Below are 15,999 nucleotides of genomic sequence, written 5' to 3' on the forward strand. Positions count from 1 at the left end.
GACACAAAAGGCAAAGTGTGACTGGAGAAGGAAGAAAGTTACACCTCACACCTAGGACCATCAACAGCATGGGCCAAACACCCAGGCTCTGTTACTGCCTAAATTAACACAAAGCAAAAGCCACACACCTTCAGCAGAATCTCAATGAACAGCTTGTGATGCACTCTCTTCTGCAGGCCTTCTCCCATCTCCTAATGTCCTCCGTCTACATACATCATTAGTCATCAGGGAAATTAAATAGGCTTAAATTTTTATTGTTTTTATTCTACCTCCTCACAAGATCTCTGTCAACACTATTTAGTCCAAGCTGATAAAAAAGCCAAACAGATGCAGCTACAGCCTCAAGTCACAAAATAGCTAGTTGAGAGTATCTCACAGCTAGGATGGATGGGTATTAGAGGACATGAAGGGTTACAGGGCAAAAGTAAAGATGTTTCAACGGGAAACTAGGGAAAACACATACTCCACTCCAGTCTAGAGAGATCAAAACGACTCCCCATCAACCCTTTCACCACTGGTTCCAACACTTGGAGGGCAGTCTGAACTGTCAGTACCCCCGCAGCCACCCTCAGAAAACATCTCTGAGGAATTCCCTGGGTGGTCCAGTGATTAGGACCTAGGGCTTTCATTGATGTAAGCTGGGTTCTATCCCTGATCAGGGAACTAAGATCATGTAAGGTGCACGGCTCAACTGCAAAAAGAAAACATCTCCATCTCATGGTCAAATCCATGTTATTTGGATGCATGTTCATTAGATAGTCAGTCTACCAATTTATCTTCCCACTGATTATCTAGTCAAGAGTTTCCTGCTCTTTTCTTCTCCCACAGCAACTGGTAGTGACCTCATACTATACTACCAGTGCTCTACCCCAATTTGGACACCTTCACTAAGCTAATGGAACATACGCAGTGGACCCAGCAAGCTAAAAGTCTCACTCACCCCAACCAGGCTTCTTAATCCAGGCCTCACCCACAGTCAGCCAAAGCCCATCCTCTGTTCTGCCTGGCGCACTCAGATGGGACCCTAAAGGGCCCAGGTGAGAAGGCATAGAAAAGTACAAATGATTTAGCTGGTTCATGACAATCAACACTATTGTATAAGTAATATATAAGCTGTCATACTTGGAGCTACCCTCATGCTTTGAAAAAAAATGGCACTTCTTTAAAGGAGACTTATTTCTTTATAACTAAGGATACCAGTTTTTAGCATCCTTGTCTCTGAGAGCACTGGGAATTAAAACCAGCAATTTCAGAAGAATCATTAGATATTAAAAACTGAAAATGACCTCAGAGATAAAATGCAGACTTGGGGGCAACCTGAAACAGCAGGAAGAACCACAGCAGCACACATATTATGCTATGGGCCAGGTTCAATAGAAATATAATCCCAGGTATATATAAATCTGCTAAACAATTCACTAACAAACCTGAATCTTCCACACTGTGGAAAAAAGCCTCTGCCAATATTTGTAGTATGGAGAGGGAGTATTAACTAAAGTGATGATCTTCAGATTAATTACACGATGACTAGAATAGTCTCCTGGTACACTGGGGTTTACTCATTCACTCAAAAATAATTTACTGAATGTCTGATACATGACAGGCACTGTTCTAGGTCTTGGAGACAGAGCAGTCAATAAGACAGATACATTCAGATATCTCTGACTCTGGAGCCTCAATTCAACTAGGACAAAACTCAGTAATACTGATGAATTTGCCTTCAATCAGGCAGACTCTCAGCTAATACCACTGCAGGAAAACCCTCTGTAAGGATCCTAGACAGGGTTATGAATTCAGTTTATGGACTGAAACAGTAGGGTCAACGAGATTAAAACCATGATCCCACGGTCCTGACTCATGTATCATATATGCCCAAATATAAGGCAATGATTTTCCTAAGAATTATCCTCCAGAAAAAAGAGGAGGGATATAACAAGTCCTTATACTGTGTGTTATGTTAAGGGGCACTATTTAAACTCCTTTACTGTGAACAGGAACCTCAATCAATGCTGGTTTTTGATGTGTATAGAGGTCACCAGACAGAACTGTTGTATCAGAAGGATAAAAGAAGAAATATAATACCTATTTAATTGCTGACCTCAAAATTTTAAGTTTTGGATGTCGCTGTAAACAAGTCATACTAAAGAGGACTTTAAAAAGAATTAAGTAAATGATTATGCTATAGAGGATGCATGAGATACAGGATGAAAGAAAAGAAAAAAACTGTGCTAATGTTATAGATTTTTTTCTCATTTAGGATGAATTTTCCAGTGACAATACACTTAAAAAAGGAAATAAAAAGATGTGCTCTGGAAAACTGTGTTAGACTGACTCAAAAAGTTGCTCAAATAAGGACAAAAGGAAACAGATGTTAAAGATGTATGTGAAGAGTCTGAATAACATTTTTACTAAATATCCCTACTAAATATATGTGATTTTTAATATGTACAGATATGATTGAATCAATACTAAATAATATAGGCATTTGACCAATTCATCTCTTTTGTGCTTAGTCTCAGTCATGTCCAACTCTTTGCGACCCCTTGAACTGTAGCCCACCAGGCTCCTCTGTCCATAGTGATTCTCTAGGCAACAATACTGAAGTGGGTTGCCAAGCCCTCCTCCAGGGGATCTTCCCAACCCAGGGGTCGAACACAGGTCTCCCGCATTGTAGGCAGATTCTTTACCATCTGAGCCACCAGGGAAGCCCACGCATACACTAGTCTAAAATTTTTGTCAGATCTTCTAGATGGAAAAATCAGAGGTCACTTATAATGAGTCATCTGGTATTGATGCATATACCCTCACCAGTAAGGTAGATGACATGTCTATGACTTTATAACTAAAGAGTAAAAGGAGAAATAATTTATTGAGTACCTACAGTAATATACCAGACTTTGGGCTATCAGCATGTACATAAAGTATTTCACTTAATTTCCACCTAGTACTATGAGATGGGCATAAAAGGACTTTCATATGGTAACAGACTAGTATGTAGTCTAAAACTCAAACCTTCTCTCTCTGGCTTAGAATTTATGTTCTTTCTACCACAGTATTAGCCAGCTTCACTTTGGAAGAGGCTTACATTTCCCCCAGTGCTCCTGAAAGACATTTATCTTTCTACCTGAGTGTGGCCGCTTCGTTTTGTCAGCTTCACCCTAGTTTGGTCCAGGCAGGGTACATCCCCATAGCGGTTCTTCTCTAGGTTTCCTGGAGACCTGAAAGAGATGAAACAAACTGAAATAAAGAAACAACTGCAAAAGTTGAAAACGGATGACAACAGGAGTGGAAGTGAGGGTAAGGCAGGAGACTGCTGTTTGTCATTCATTACTTTTTTCTTTGGTATTATTTGATTCTGAAAAAGTCATCTGCATATATATTGATTAAAAGCAAAAAACAAAAATTACAAAGACCACCCACGTAAAGTAATACTCTATATTATTTATGGGTATGAATGTATATGTAAGGGTATAAACATAATCTGGAAGGAAACATACCACATTCATACTAGTGACTGCTTCTGAGGAGTGAGAACTGATGGTGAGGATTAGAAAGGATTTCAACTTTACAATTAATTCTTTCTTTTATATAAAAAGATGAAGCAAATACAACAAAATACTAAAAACTGCCAGTTATTAATTCTTGGTGGTAAGAAATAGTTGTTAGTCACGTTATACTCTTAGAGGAATCTTCCCACACAAATAAACCCAGCTGATATTTTACAAAGTTCCAAGAACAATTCAACAGAAGAAGGAATACTCTTTCTGACCAATGGTGCTAGAGCAATTTGATATCTATAGCAAAAAAATCTGAACACCAAACTAAACCTTAAACAAAAAATTAATTCAAAATGGATCACAGATTTAAATTAAATGTAAAACATAAACTATAAAAATGTTAGGGAAAAAAAGTAGAAAAATCTTTGGATTCTAAGGCAAGGCAACGTGTTCTTAGGCTTGACATCAAGAGCGTGATCCATAAGAGAAAAAAATGATTAAAGGAACTTCATCAAAACAAACTTCTGCTTCACAAGAGAACCAGAAGAGGATGAAAAGAAAAGCTACAGACTGGAAGAAAATGTTTTCAAACTATGCATCCAACAAAGAATCAGTACCTAGAACATAAAGAACTCTCAAGTCTCAAGAGTTTAAAAAAAAAATCCAAATAGAAAATGGGCAAAAGACATTTTTACAAAGGATATACAGATGGCAAATAAGCACATGAAAAGATGTTCAATAACATTAGCTAGTAGAAAAATGTAAATTAAGACCACAATTTTAATTTTAACTTAAGGATATCATTACATACCTATCAGAACAGCTAAAATTTTTTTAAAAAGTGACAACACTGAACACTGGTGAGGATGCAAAGAAAACCATTCTGGGACTTCCCTGGTAATCCAGCAGCTAAGACTCCACGCTCCCAACGCAGGTAGCCTGGGTTTGGTCCCTGGTCGGGGAGCTGAAGCCCACACGTTGCAACTAAGAATCCCATATCCACAATGAAGCTCAGAGACCCAGCAGAGTCAAATAAAGAAATAATACATATTTTAAAAAAAGAAACAGCCCATTCATATATTGCTGGGGGGAATGCAGAAGAATATAACCACTCTGGAAAACTGCTGGACAGTTTTTCATAAAACTAAACACTTAGTTAACATATAACCTAGCAATTCTACCCTTAGCCATTTATCCTAGAGCAATAGAAACTTATTTTTACACAAAACCTAGACATGAATGTTCACAGCAGCTTTACTCATAATAGATAGAAACTGGAAACAACCCAGATATCCTTCAACAGGTAAGTGGTTAATTGGTTAACAGTGTACACTGTGGTTCATTCATATCATGGAATATTATTCAGCAATAAAAAGGAACAAACTTGATACAAATAACAACTTGGGTGAAACTCCAGAGAATTATACTGAGTGAAAAAAGGCAATCCCAAAAGTCTGTATACAGTATGATTCCATCTATAAAACATTTTTGAAATAGCAAAATTATAGTAATGGAAAACTGATTAGTAGTTAAAGGGGTTAGGGATGGGGAGGGATAGAATGGAGAGGTATGTGGTTATGGAATTCTGTATTTTGACTGTGGTTTTGTATATACAAACCTACCTGAGTGATAAAAATTGCAAAGAACTAAATACACAAACACAAACAAAAACTGCAGAAATCTGAATAAGATTGGTGGACCTGCAATATGGGAGACCTGGGTTCGATCCCTAGGTTGGGAAGATCTCCTGGAGAAGGGAACGGCTACCCACTCTAGTATTCTGGCCTGGAGAATTCCACGGACTGTATAGTCCAAGGGGTTGCAAAGAGTCAAACACGACTGAGCAACTTTCACTTACTTACTTATCAATATCCCAGCTGTGATACTATACAAAGCTTCTGGAAGATGTTACCATGGCATAGCTGTGGAAAGGGTATACATGATCTTTGAATCTACAATTTTCTCATAATAAAAATTAAATTTTTATTTGTAAAAAAAATCCTTTACATAAAATAACAAACAAAAAAAAATCCTTTGAAAGAATGATGAAGAGGGGAAAAAAGATAAAGTCTCACAGTCCATGGGCATCCTGGACCGCAGTGAATACTCTGATACCTACTTCTTAACCTAGAATTCCAAGGAAAACAGTTTGTTCTGTGTAAGTAGTTCTACTGGAACTGGGTGTAAGACACAGGCCTGAAGATGTTGAGGATTTTGGTTTCTAGCTCCTGAAGTAGGACGTTTTCATTCATTCAATAAATAGAGGCAAGACTGGGAATTCCTCCATAAGATTGGGATATAGTCTCTGATTACAACAATAGCTGACTTGGATGATGCAAAGGGACAATCCAAACACACTGTTTGAATGTGGTGAAGGGGAACCATGGTAGAAATGACACCTTAAGGACCCCTCAGCAGAAGCACCAGAGCAGGGTCAGGAATTCCCAGAACAAGGGTGCACCCTCCGCTCCAGCTGGGAAAAAGACTGGATACATACAGGGGTCTAGAACTGGCAGGGAAGAACACTCTCCCCGCACGGTACATGCTCTGCTTTCTCTCGCTCTCCCTTTTTCCCCCTTATTTTTCTTTGCATTCTGGTTTTGCTTATTGGTTTTTTTTTCTCAATTGCTTCTTCTCTCTTACCTTCCTTATCTGTTTCTGAACTCGTTATTTTTCTCTTTCTTTTCCTTCTCTCTCTCCTCACTCATTGCATACTTTTTTTTACAGCACACTGACTAAGCTAGAGAGGAATTACAAGGGGAGAGAGGTACTCACAGACTCCTAAAACACTTAAGCTATAAAATAATCAGTGGATATCAGAGAGTCTAACATAAAATATTACAAACAGGAAAACTGAGGTACAAAGTAGGGAAATAACTTAAGTCACAGAGGATATTTTTGGCTAAGCTGGAACTTGAGCCTGAGACCCACTGGAGACAGCTTCCTTAATTTTCAACAAACAGATCTCAAAACTTGGAGGAAAAGAAGTTTTTGCTGCAGCCAATGAAAACATGTTAAGATAAAGGACAGCAGCAGTAAGAGAAATGATCTGTGCCCTACTGACAACAACAGCCATCAAGTAGTTACAAGCCAGTTACAGAATTTAGGTAGAAGGAAAATCCCACAGGCTAAATATTCCTAAGAGGCAACTCTTCTCTCTTACTGACTGTGGGTTATTTTAAATGAACCAGTACTCCTCCTCAGAAAGTAATGTAATACTATAAACACTCTAGGCAGAAGCTGCCCAAAAGCAAGGACCAAAGATCATACTCAGAACAAGAATCAACAGCCTAACTTTTGGGCCTCTATTTTTTTTTTCCCTAAAAGCACTTGCATATCAGGAAAACATCAAAAAATGCATCCTTTAGTACACAGTTTCTCCACTGTTACCAAAGACCTTCAGAAACTTCATAGCATATGCTGTTGGCAACAAGTGCCAAGAGGTGCCTCTTTCTGGATGAGAGAAACTATGATCTAAGTGAAAGCGACGCTCCTTAACCTAAGGAAGAGCCTCTCTTAAGGAAGTGAGGTGTGGAAGGTGTACCAACGCGTGTCACAAGCATCTTGGAACATGATTCCTGGCCCAAACCTTCCCTACTTACATGGAACAGTGGAAAGTACCAACTGGGTTCTCACGACGGATGTCTTCATACTCCTCGTATATCCCCCGCTTCTGCCTGGTGCTAACATAGTCCATCAACTCCTGGATGGTCATGGCATGGGGGTCTGGGACATGCACTGAGTCCCAGTCTAAGGCCGGAGGGAGGGAGAACAGGATGATCTCATCAAACGGATCGGGGTGGCCATTCATCTGGGATAGAAACTGGAAATTCCAAGTGGCAAGGTCAATTTTGACATATCCACCCAGGTTTTCCGGGAGGCACTCTCTGGGCAGGTGCTGGGTGACCTCAGACGTCTTCAGTATCTGAATCTAGAAGGTCAGAGAGAACCATGTGAGTCTGTGGGGAGGGAAGGGCATACAGACAGTGAAGGTAAAGAACCAAAGTACTTCGAAGAATGAGATAAGATTGGCTTGAAACACCTGGTATACTTAGAAAAGACGTAAATGCAATTTCATCTGTTTAACATTGAAATCCTAGGAATTTCCCAGGAAAGGTTTGATTTCCCACAATGTATATCAAATTCATTCCTGGAATTAGGGGCCCTGTTATAAACATAAAGGTAGGTATAGAGAACCAAGGCTTTATACAATATACAAGGGTTTCCAGTTCCATTTCATGTGGGTCCTGGCCTTTTTGACTACTAAGAATGCACAGGAAGTGGTTGTTTTTGTCAACCCCATACTAAGGTAACCAATTCTAAGCCTGTTAGCTTGTCCTTTACTCACAGCTTGCTATGGATGTTCTCAAAAATAGATATCTAAATGAAAGCAAGACTAGACCAGTCACCCAGAGGCAAGGAAGCCCAGGAAAAATGCTAGAGAAGTAACTATAATACTCAATTCCTCTCTTTGCTGCCATAGTGGACACAGCCATACTGGACCAAATTAGCCTAGTTGGTTCTTTTTGAAATCTATGTGGAATGGGATGTTTGCTGCTGCTTCTTCCTAGAATGCCTTCTTTTTCTATGGCCTCAAGGACCAGCTTACAGCGCACCCCTTCTGTGAAGCCTTCCCTGATTGTCTGAGGCAATATTCTCCTCTGTGTTTTCATAGAGTCACAGTCTTCTGAACATGTCTTGTCCCCTTTCACAACCATGAGCTCCATAGGAGTAAGAGCTGTGTCACTCAAGTTTTAATTCCCAGGTCTCAGAACATGGACTGTAAAGGTGTTCAATATATTTTGAGCTTACACATGCATGTATACACTTGTATAAAACTCAAGCGTTAAGAACTTGCCCAAAGAGTCCTCTCAAAGAGTCACCTGGGAGAGTACCTCTCCTACTCTGGGGTCACTAAGTCCCTAAGCTTCTACAAAACAAAATGTCTTTAGTCTTTTCCCTCCAACCCAAGCTGCCTCAGCTACAAAGATCTGTACTGTTAGTATTCATATGATCTCGCATTTTTTAAAAAAAATCCTCTGATAATATTTTACACTATTATCTTATTCTAGTATATCAATGTTTCCTATACCCTTTGTTCTAAGGGTGAGAAAAGAATGAGTGAATGACTGAAACCATAATCTTTCTGTCATGGAATATTCTGGGAATGATAATAGAATTAAGATGACATTAGACAACACTTTTGAAGTTAGGAAGCAACAAGTTGTTTTAAGAGAAAATGCCAGGAGTAAAAAGAGTCTGAGATTCTCCTTTACCACCCTGGTGGTCAAAGGGACTGAGTGGTACTTCCAGTTGAACAAAATCAAATACCAGCTCAATTGATGTAATTATATTAGAAGCTGTACAAGTCTAAATTTGGGAAGTGGTAGCTAAATCTAAGTTACTCAAGGGACACATTTCTTCAATACTAGCTGCATGCAAGGTACTATATAGAGGGGAACTGCCCAAATTATGTCCAGGTCCAAACTTCAAGGAACTTGTAGTACAGTCAAAAAGGCAACCTATACTGAGCTGAGTAAAGAATAAAGCAAAAAATGTAAGTGTTCACACTAACAGAAGCAGGAAGAGAAAAAAACCAGGAAGGCTTTTGAAAGTAGAGAATTAATTGGCAAGCTTCAACAGCAGAGATGGAACTGTATCTACCCCACCTCCAAATAAAATAGTTAGCTTGCCTTACCCTCTCCCGAACTTTATCCTTCAGAAGGAGGCTGATGATGGAATACGGCACTCGGAACCATATGGGTGCTCCCACAATCAGCACTTTCTTCAAACGAGCTGGAAAAGCTCCCTGTGGAGAACACATGTGTGTGTTAGTCACTCAGTCATGTCTGACTCTTTGTGACTGTATGAACTGCAGCCTGCCAGGCTCCTCTGTCCATAGAATTCTCTCAGCAAAAATACTGGAGTGGGTTGCCATTCCCTTCTCCAGGGGATCTTCCTGACCCAGGAATCAAACCCGGGTCTCCTGCATTGCAGGCAGATTCTTTACCATCTGAGCCACCAGGCAAGCACTGTGGAGAACACATACAAGGATTTAAAGACACCAATTAGGGCACTTCAACAGTGCCTAGTGGGACCTCTGATTGTTTAAATCCAAAACTTAGGTTTTCTGCTCTTTTCACCATTCTTACCCAGCAGAGGGAGTCTACAGCCTAATTCAGATTTCACTTAGTGGCTAGAGAAAAAGTTAAAAAGAAAGAAATGAAAGCAACCTAAAAGTCCATCAACAGAGGAATGGATGTGGTACATATATACAATGGAATATTACTCAGCCATTAAAAAGAACAAAATAATGCCATTAGGAGCAACATGGATGGACCAAGAGATTCTCATACTGAGTGGTCAGACACAAAGACAAATATATCACTTATATGTGGAATTTAAAAAAAAGGGGGGGTAGAAACGAACTTATTCACAAAACAGAAGAAGAGCCATGGATATAGAAAACAAACTTACGGCTACTAGGGAATAAGAGTGGGGGAGGGATAAATTGGGAGATTGGGATTGACATAAACACAACACTATATATAAAACGTAACTGATTCACTTTGCTGTTCATCTGAAACTAACACAGCATTATAAATCAACTACAGTTCAATAAAGTTCAAAAGAAGAAAATAAAAGCTGATTTACCATTCAAAGTAATCATATTTTGCAGACATAGATGGGGGCAAAAGTTAGCCTGGGACACCTAAGATTTACAGGTGAGTATGCTGGAATCCACACACTGAAATGCATGGGCTTTGAGTTATTTGATCTGGATCCACTTAACGACTGAGAATGACTTCAGAACTTTTGGTTACATTAGTAAGATATACCCTAAAGATTCTCAAGTATCCCTGCAGATCTGAAAGAGGAATCTCAAAGGAAACAGATGAGTATCCCCTTACTTTTTTTTTCTGTGATTATATTCCCCTGATCACGTGAGTTCTCTATAAATTTTATTGTCAGTACACCATATTTTCAAAGAAACTCTTATTTGTGAAACAAATAAATAAAATAAAAAAGTAGTAATATTACGTTCTTGTCTATATAAGCTTTATAGATCAAAACTACTCTGTTCTTGTCAGCATACATGTATGCATCCTTATGTTCTAATTATTAAAACTTTAAGGAACAATTAGATCAAAAATAAAATGAACATGAAACATTTCTCATAATCTTTCCTTTATATTGACATTTGTGTGTTTATAATCATTTTCCACTCATCTCTTATCTATTTATATATTCACTCAGTCAATCAATATGATCTCCTGGGCACAAGGACAAATGAGGTCTAAAAGAAAGGAGACACTCTGATCTGCAAAAGGCATAAGAATTAAAAATTATTTCTTTTTAAGCCACAGCTCTTTGTTTCATCTAGTTTCTCAACATTCCAGTCCTGCTCATAGGCAGGGGTAATGAATAATACTGTCCTTCTACTGGGAAGAAATTATTCCCAGCTATATAGTAGTATTTTAAAGTACCGTAATAGCATTTTAAAATATGAAAGATAAATATGAGAAAATCAGCCACCCTATAAATAATAATCACCATGAAAGTATAATGGTAAAAAGCCTCTGGTTTATAATAGTATTTGTACACAAAAGCACCATCTCTCTCCCTATATGATACTGGTCTTACAAAAAAGATGATTTATCCCTGGAGTTTACTATGTTTATACATATAAACATGCACATTTTTAAGCCTAAGAAAATATATCATAAGAAACATGTAAGACACATAGTTTTTAAATTTTATTGAGAGACATAACAAAAGACTTTTAAAAATCCATAAAACAAAGCATTCCTAGATAGGTGAAGATGAGGCTGAAAGTCAATTCTGCTTAAATTAATTCATTATATCCAAATTAAACCCCAAAGTGTCTTATCTACCAGAACTTGACCGAATGACTCTAATGTTCATCTAATCAAAAGATGATTTTTTAAAAGCAGGTTTTAAAAGCAGATTTTTCTCAACAGGTTTATAATTCTGAAAAAGTGATTACCTCTGTGGAATGTCACTGGGGCATGTGAAGGAGGGGTTAGAGACTTTTCCTTGAATTACCTTTTTTTTTGTTTTTATAATTTTAAAAAAGGTATCAAGTTTGTTTTTAGTATGCATGTTATATACCAGTAAAAATTTAAATAAGAGCACACAAAAGTGCATGTAAAAGAATAAAAGTGTAAAAACAGTCAAAACAACTTTTAGAAATAAAAGAATACAGGGAAGCTTATCCTATAAAATGTTAAACTTCATTACAAGGCTACAATAAATTAAAAAAGTAAATATGTTGGTCTGGATGCCTAGATCAATAGAACAGGGAGTCCAGAAATAGATACACTTATCATATGGAAATTTAGTATAAGATAAAGGTGTACCCCAAGTAAGTAGGGAAAAAAGTGTATTAGTTAACAAATGTCACAAACACAGCAATTTGAAAACAAATTATTTTGTCCATAATATTATGTACTGTGCATATTATTAAATGTAAAATATGTAATACAGTATATTAAAACTATAATGAAAAATTAAGAAAACATAGTACTATGACAAGACACCATCATGTTGAGCAAATTATGAACTGCAAAACTGCTGGTAACACATACTTAATAATATTCCTAATATTCTTAATAACAAATCTTGCAAATCAATGAGACAAACACTTCAACAGAAAAGTGGGTAGAATATATAAGCAGAAAAAATTTTTTAAAGAAATACTGATGTTAAACGTGAAAATAAGTTAAAGTTCATCAGTAATAAAAAAAACAAATAAAGATATGAAGATGACTAAAATCCAAATAATAAATGATGATGAGAATCCAGCAAACAAGGATGTTGATGGGAATACAAATCTGAACTAAGTTTTAGAGGACTATTTGGCAATAATTATCAAATTTTAAATGTGCCTACCTTTTGACCATAAATATCTGCTTACAGAAATTTATCCTGAGGAAATAATTGACCAAATATACAAAAATAAATGTAAAATGATGTTCACTGAAGCTTTTATTACAACACAAAAAAATAAAATAAACTTCATTTTTTCTGCTTGGTATATCAACAACAGGAACACTTTTTGCAAGGGACTAATCTGGTGTTCCCAGTGGTTAAGAATCTGCCTGACAATGCAGCGGTGCTGCTAAGTCACTTCAGTCATGTCTGACTCTTTGCAACCCCATGGACTATAGTTCCCCAGGCTCCTCTATCCATGAGATTCTCTAGGCAAGAATACTGGAGTGGGTTGCCATGCCCTCGTCCAGGGGATCTTTTCAACCCAGGGATCGAACTGATGTCTCATTATGTCTCCTGAACTAGCAACCAGGTTCTTTACCACTAGCACCACCTGGGAAACCGGACAATGAAGGGGGACATGGGTTCAATCCCTGGTCTGGGAAGATTCCACATTCTGGGGAGCAGTTAAGCTTAGGTGTCACAACTAGTGAGCCTGTGTGCGGCAAATACTGAAGCGCCCCAGGCCCTACAGCCTGTGCTCTGCAACGAGAGGGCACAGCAATGAGAAGCCCACATACCACAACAAAGAGTAGCCCCCACTTGCAGCAACTAGAGAAAACCCACTTAGCAATGAAGACCCAGCACAGAAAAAGACAAAAACCATTTAAAAAAGTGAGGGAAAAAATGAGCTAAGAGCTGTATGTATTGACATGTAAAGATGACAAAAATACACTGTTAAGTAAAAAAATGACAAATTACAACTGCTGCATATAATATGCCATACTTGTAAAGAAAAAAAAAGTATCCTCATCCCATATGTATGTATACCTATATACACATGTACACATTTTAAAAGCTTGGACATACATACACTAAGTTCTTTAAACTGATAATTTTCAAGGGGTGGAATTATACGTAATAGCTCTGTACTTAATCGAGAAGGAAATGGCAACCCACTCCAGTACTCTTGCCTGGAGAATCCCATGGATGGAGGAGACTGGTGGGCTGCAGTCCATGGGGTCGCTAGGAGTTGGACACACCTGAGCGACTTCACTTTCACTTTTCACTTTCATGCATTGGAGAAGGAAACGGCAACCCACTCCAGTGTTCTTGCCTGGAGAATCCCAGGGACGGGGGAGCCTGGTGAGCTACCATCTATGGGGTCACACAGAGTCGGACACGACTGAAACGACTTAGCAGCAGCAGCAGCTGTACTTATTAGTTGTATTACCTTCAGCAAGTTGTATTTTCTAGGCCTAAGTTTCTAGATCTATAAAATGTGTACAATAATAGTAATAGCCATCATAACTCACGGGAATGATATCAGGATTGAGGATTAATGATATCAGGATTAATTAATTTAAAGCATGAAGTTAGAACTGTATTCAAAACATTCAGTAAGTGTTAACAAATATTACTTTATAAGTGTCAGCATTAATAAATTTTCTGAAAATTAATGTACTTTTAGTCACATATTTCTCTCTTTTTTAAACTCACTCATTTATTTATTTTTGGCTGCACTTGGTCTCCTTTGCTGCAGCATGTGGGCTTTCTCTAGTGGCAGCAAGTAGGGGCTACTCTCTAGTTGTGGAGCGCGGGATCTAGAGCGCTGACTCAGGAGTCGTGGTGCGCGGGCTTAGTTTCCCCACAGCATGCGGAATCCTCCTGAACCAGGGATCGAACCTGTGTCCCCTGCATTGGCCGGCAGACTCTTAACCACTGGACCACTAGGGAAGTCCCAGTCATGTATTTCATAATCAGAAAAATAAACATTTATTCTTTGGGCTAGACAAATTCTACATTGTCTAGTAAAGGTAAATTTCACACTATATGGTTTAAATGGTTCATCTTAAACAATAGTTAAGAATCCATATGATGGCAACTAAAATAGGTTATGACATTTTAAAATTTAAAACAAGGATTACTCCTAAGAAAGTTACCAAGATGGGGAAAATCTATTCAGAGCAACTTAGGAAGTCAAAGATTATTTATACTTTTATTATAGTGTCATATTTTAATCCAAATCCTCACCACAGTAACTACTGGAAATTAATTCACACTGAATAGAAATCTAAAGTGTGAGACTGTGCATTAAAGATAAACTTCTATTTATAACTTTCATAAGAATGAGGATGGTAGGGACTGCATTTAAAATTTTATCTATTCCCAATGACGGAGCAACAAGTCACTAAAAAGAACATATAGATATATGGATTTTAAGGCAACCAAACTTTCATTTCATTCTGTTTGAATTTATATAACAAAACATCTACAGTATTTTCATTATTTTGCAGCAAATAAAGGAGGACATACAAACAGCAAAAGAACATTTGAAGAAAAAGATATAATGTTTTTAAGGGGTTCAAACAACAAAAAAAGGATACTATTATTTTAAAATTCTATACTCAAAAAAGGACAAAAGTTATAGAATGAATTACTGGGATAGTTAAAGGAAACAGATACTCTTATTTGTTGGTGACAATGTAAATTTCTTTTCCACTTTTATTGAGGGTAACCTAGTGATGTATAAAGAGAGACACAAGAATATTCATAATCTTTAGCCAAATAATCCAACTCTCAGAAATATTTTCTTAAAATAATTTAAGAGAAAGAGCGAAAATAATCATAATAGTATTATTTAAACCTGAAAACAATCTGAATAATACAGAAAGATGGTTAAATAGTTAAAATTGTCTATGATATATTAACTTACCAAGTTATTGTGACTCTGTTAAAACTGACAAGTAAAAGGCCTATGTTGTGGAACTGGAAAAAAAAATAGCTATCCATATGGAAAAAAAGTCAGATTCCTACATCTCATACCATACTTGAAAATCAACTCCAGATGGATTAAGGTCTTAAATGACAAAAACAAAATTTTAAACTTTTAAAAGAAAATAGCTCCTCAAAAAATTAAGTGTAGAATCACCATATGATCTAACAATTCCACATGTAGGCATACACACCAAAGAATTGAAAGCAAGGACTCAAACAGATGCTGTAACACCAATGTCTACAGCAGCATCATTCACAATAGCCCAAACGTGGAAACAACCCAACTGTCCTACGACAGATGAATGGATTAACAACACACGGTATATACATATGACAGAATATTTCAGCCTTCAGAAGGAATGAAATTCCGATACATGCTACAAAACAGATGAACCTTAAAAATATTAGGCTAAGTGAAATAAAATAGACACAAAGGACAAATATTGCATGATTCCATTTACATAGGACCTAAAATAGGCAAATTTATAGAGACAGAAAGTAGAAGAGAGGTTACCGGGGACTGTGGGGCAGAGTGGGGATATACTGTTTAATGAGCACTGAGTTTCTGTGTGGGATGATGAACAGTTTTGAAAATGGATAGTGGTAATGGGCTGCATTGTGAATTTACTTAATGCTACCGAACTGTACACTCAAAATTGTTACAACAGTAACCACAAGATTATGTATAAGTGTATATTTTATCACAATAAAAGATTAATTAAAAAATTAATACACATGGTGGAATCAGTGGTAGAGCAGTAAAAAATAAATA

At 37.4% G+C, this 15,999-nt stretch overlaps 1 protein-coding gene across 1 annotated transcript in view; it reads right to left on the reverse strand.

The window, feature by feature from the left end:
- The window catches only part of PTPN9 (protein tyrosine phosphatase non-receptor type 9), a 71,897-nt gene that overhangs the window by 11,482 nt on the left and 44,416 nt on the right, over positions 1-15,999 (reverse strand). Inside the window, exons 6-8 of the mRNA XM_020873590.2 lie at positions 9,196-9,306; positions 7,100-7,428; positions 3,125-3,218 (exon numbers count right to left, since the gene is read on the reverse strand). Coding sequence (XP_020729249.2) covers positions 3,125-3,218; positions 7,100-7,428; positions 9,196-9,306 — 534 coding nt within the window. The remainder of the gene's footprint in view (positions 1-3,124; positions 3,219-7,099; positions 7,429-9,195; positions 9,307-15,999) is intronic.

The sequence above is a fragment of the Odocoileus virginianus genome, chromosome 16, assembly GCF_023699985.2.
Source record: "Odocoileus virginianus isolate 20LAN1187 ecotype Illinois chromosome 16, Ovbor_1.2, whole genome shotgun sequence".
NCBI lineage: Eukaryota > Metazoa > Chordata > Mammalia > Artiodactyla > Cervidae > Odocoileus > Odocoileus virginianus.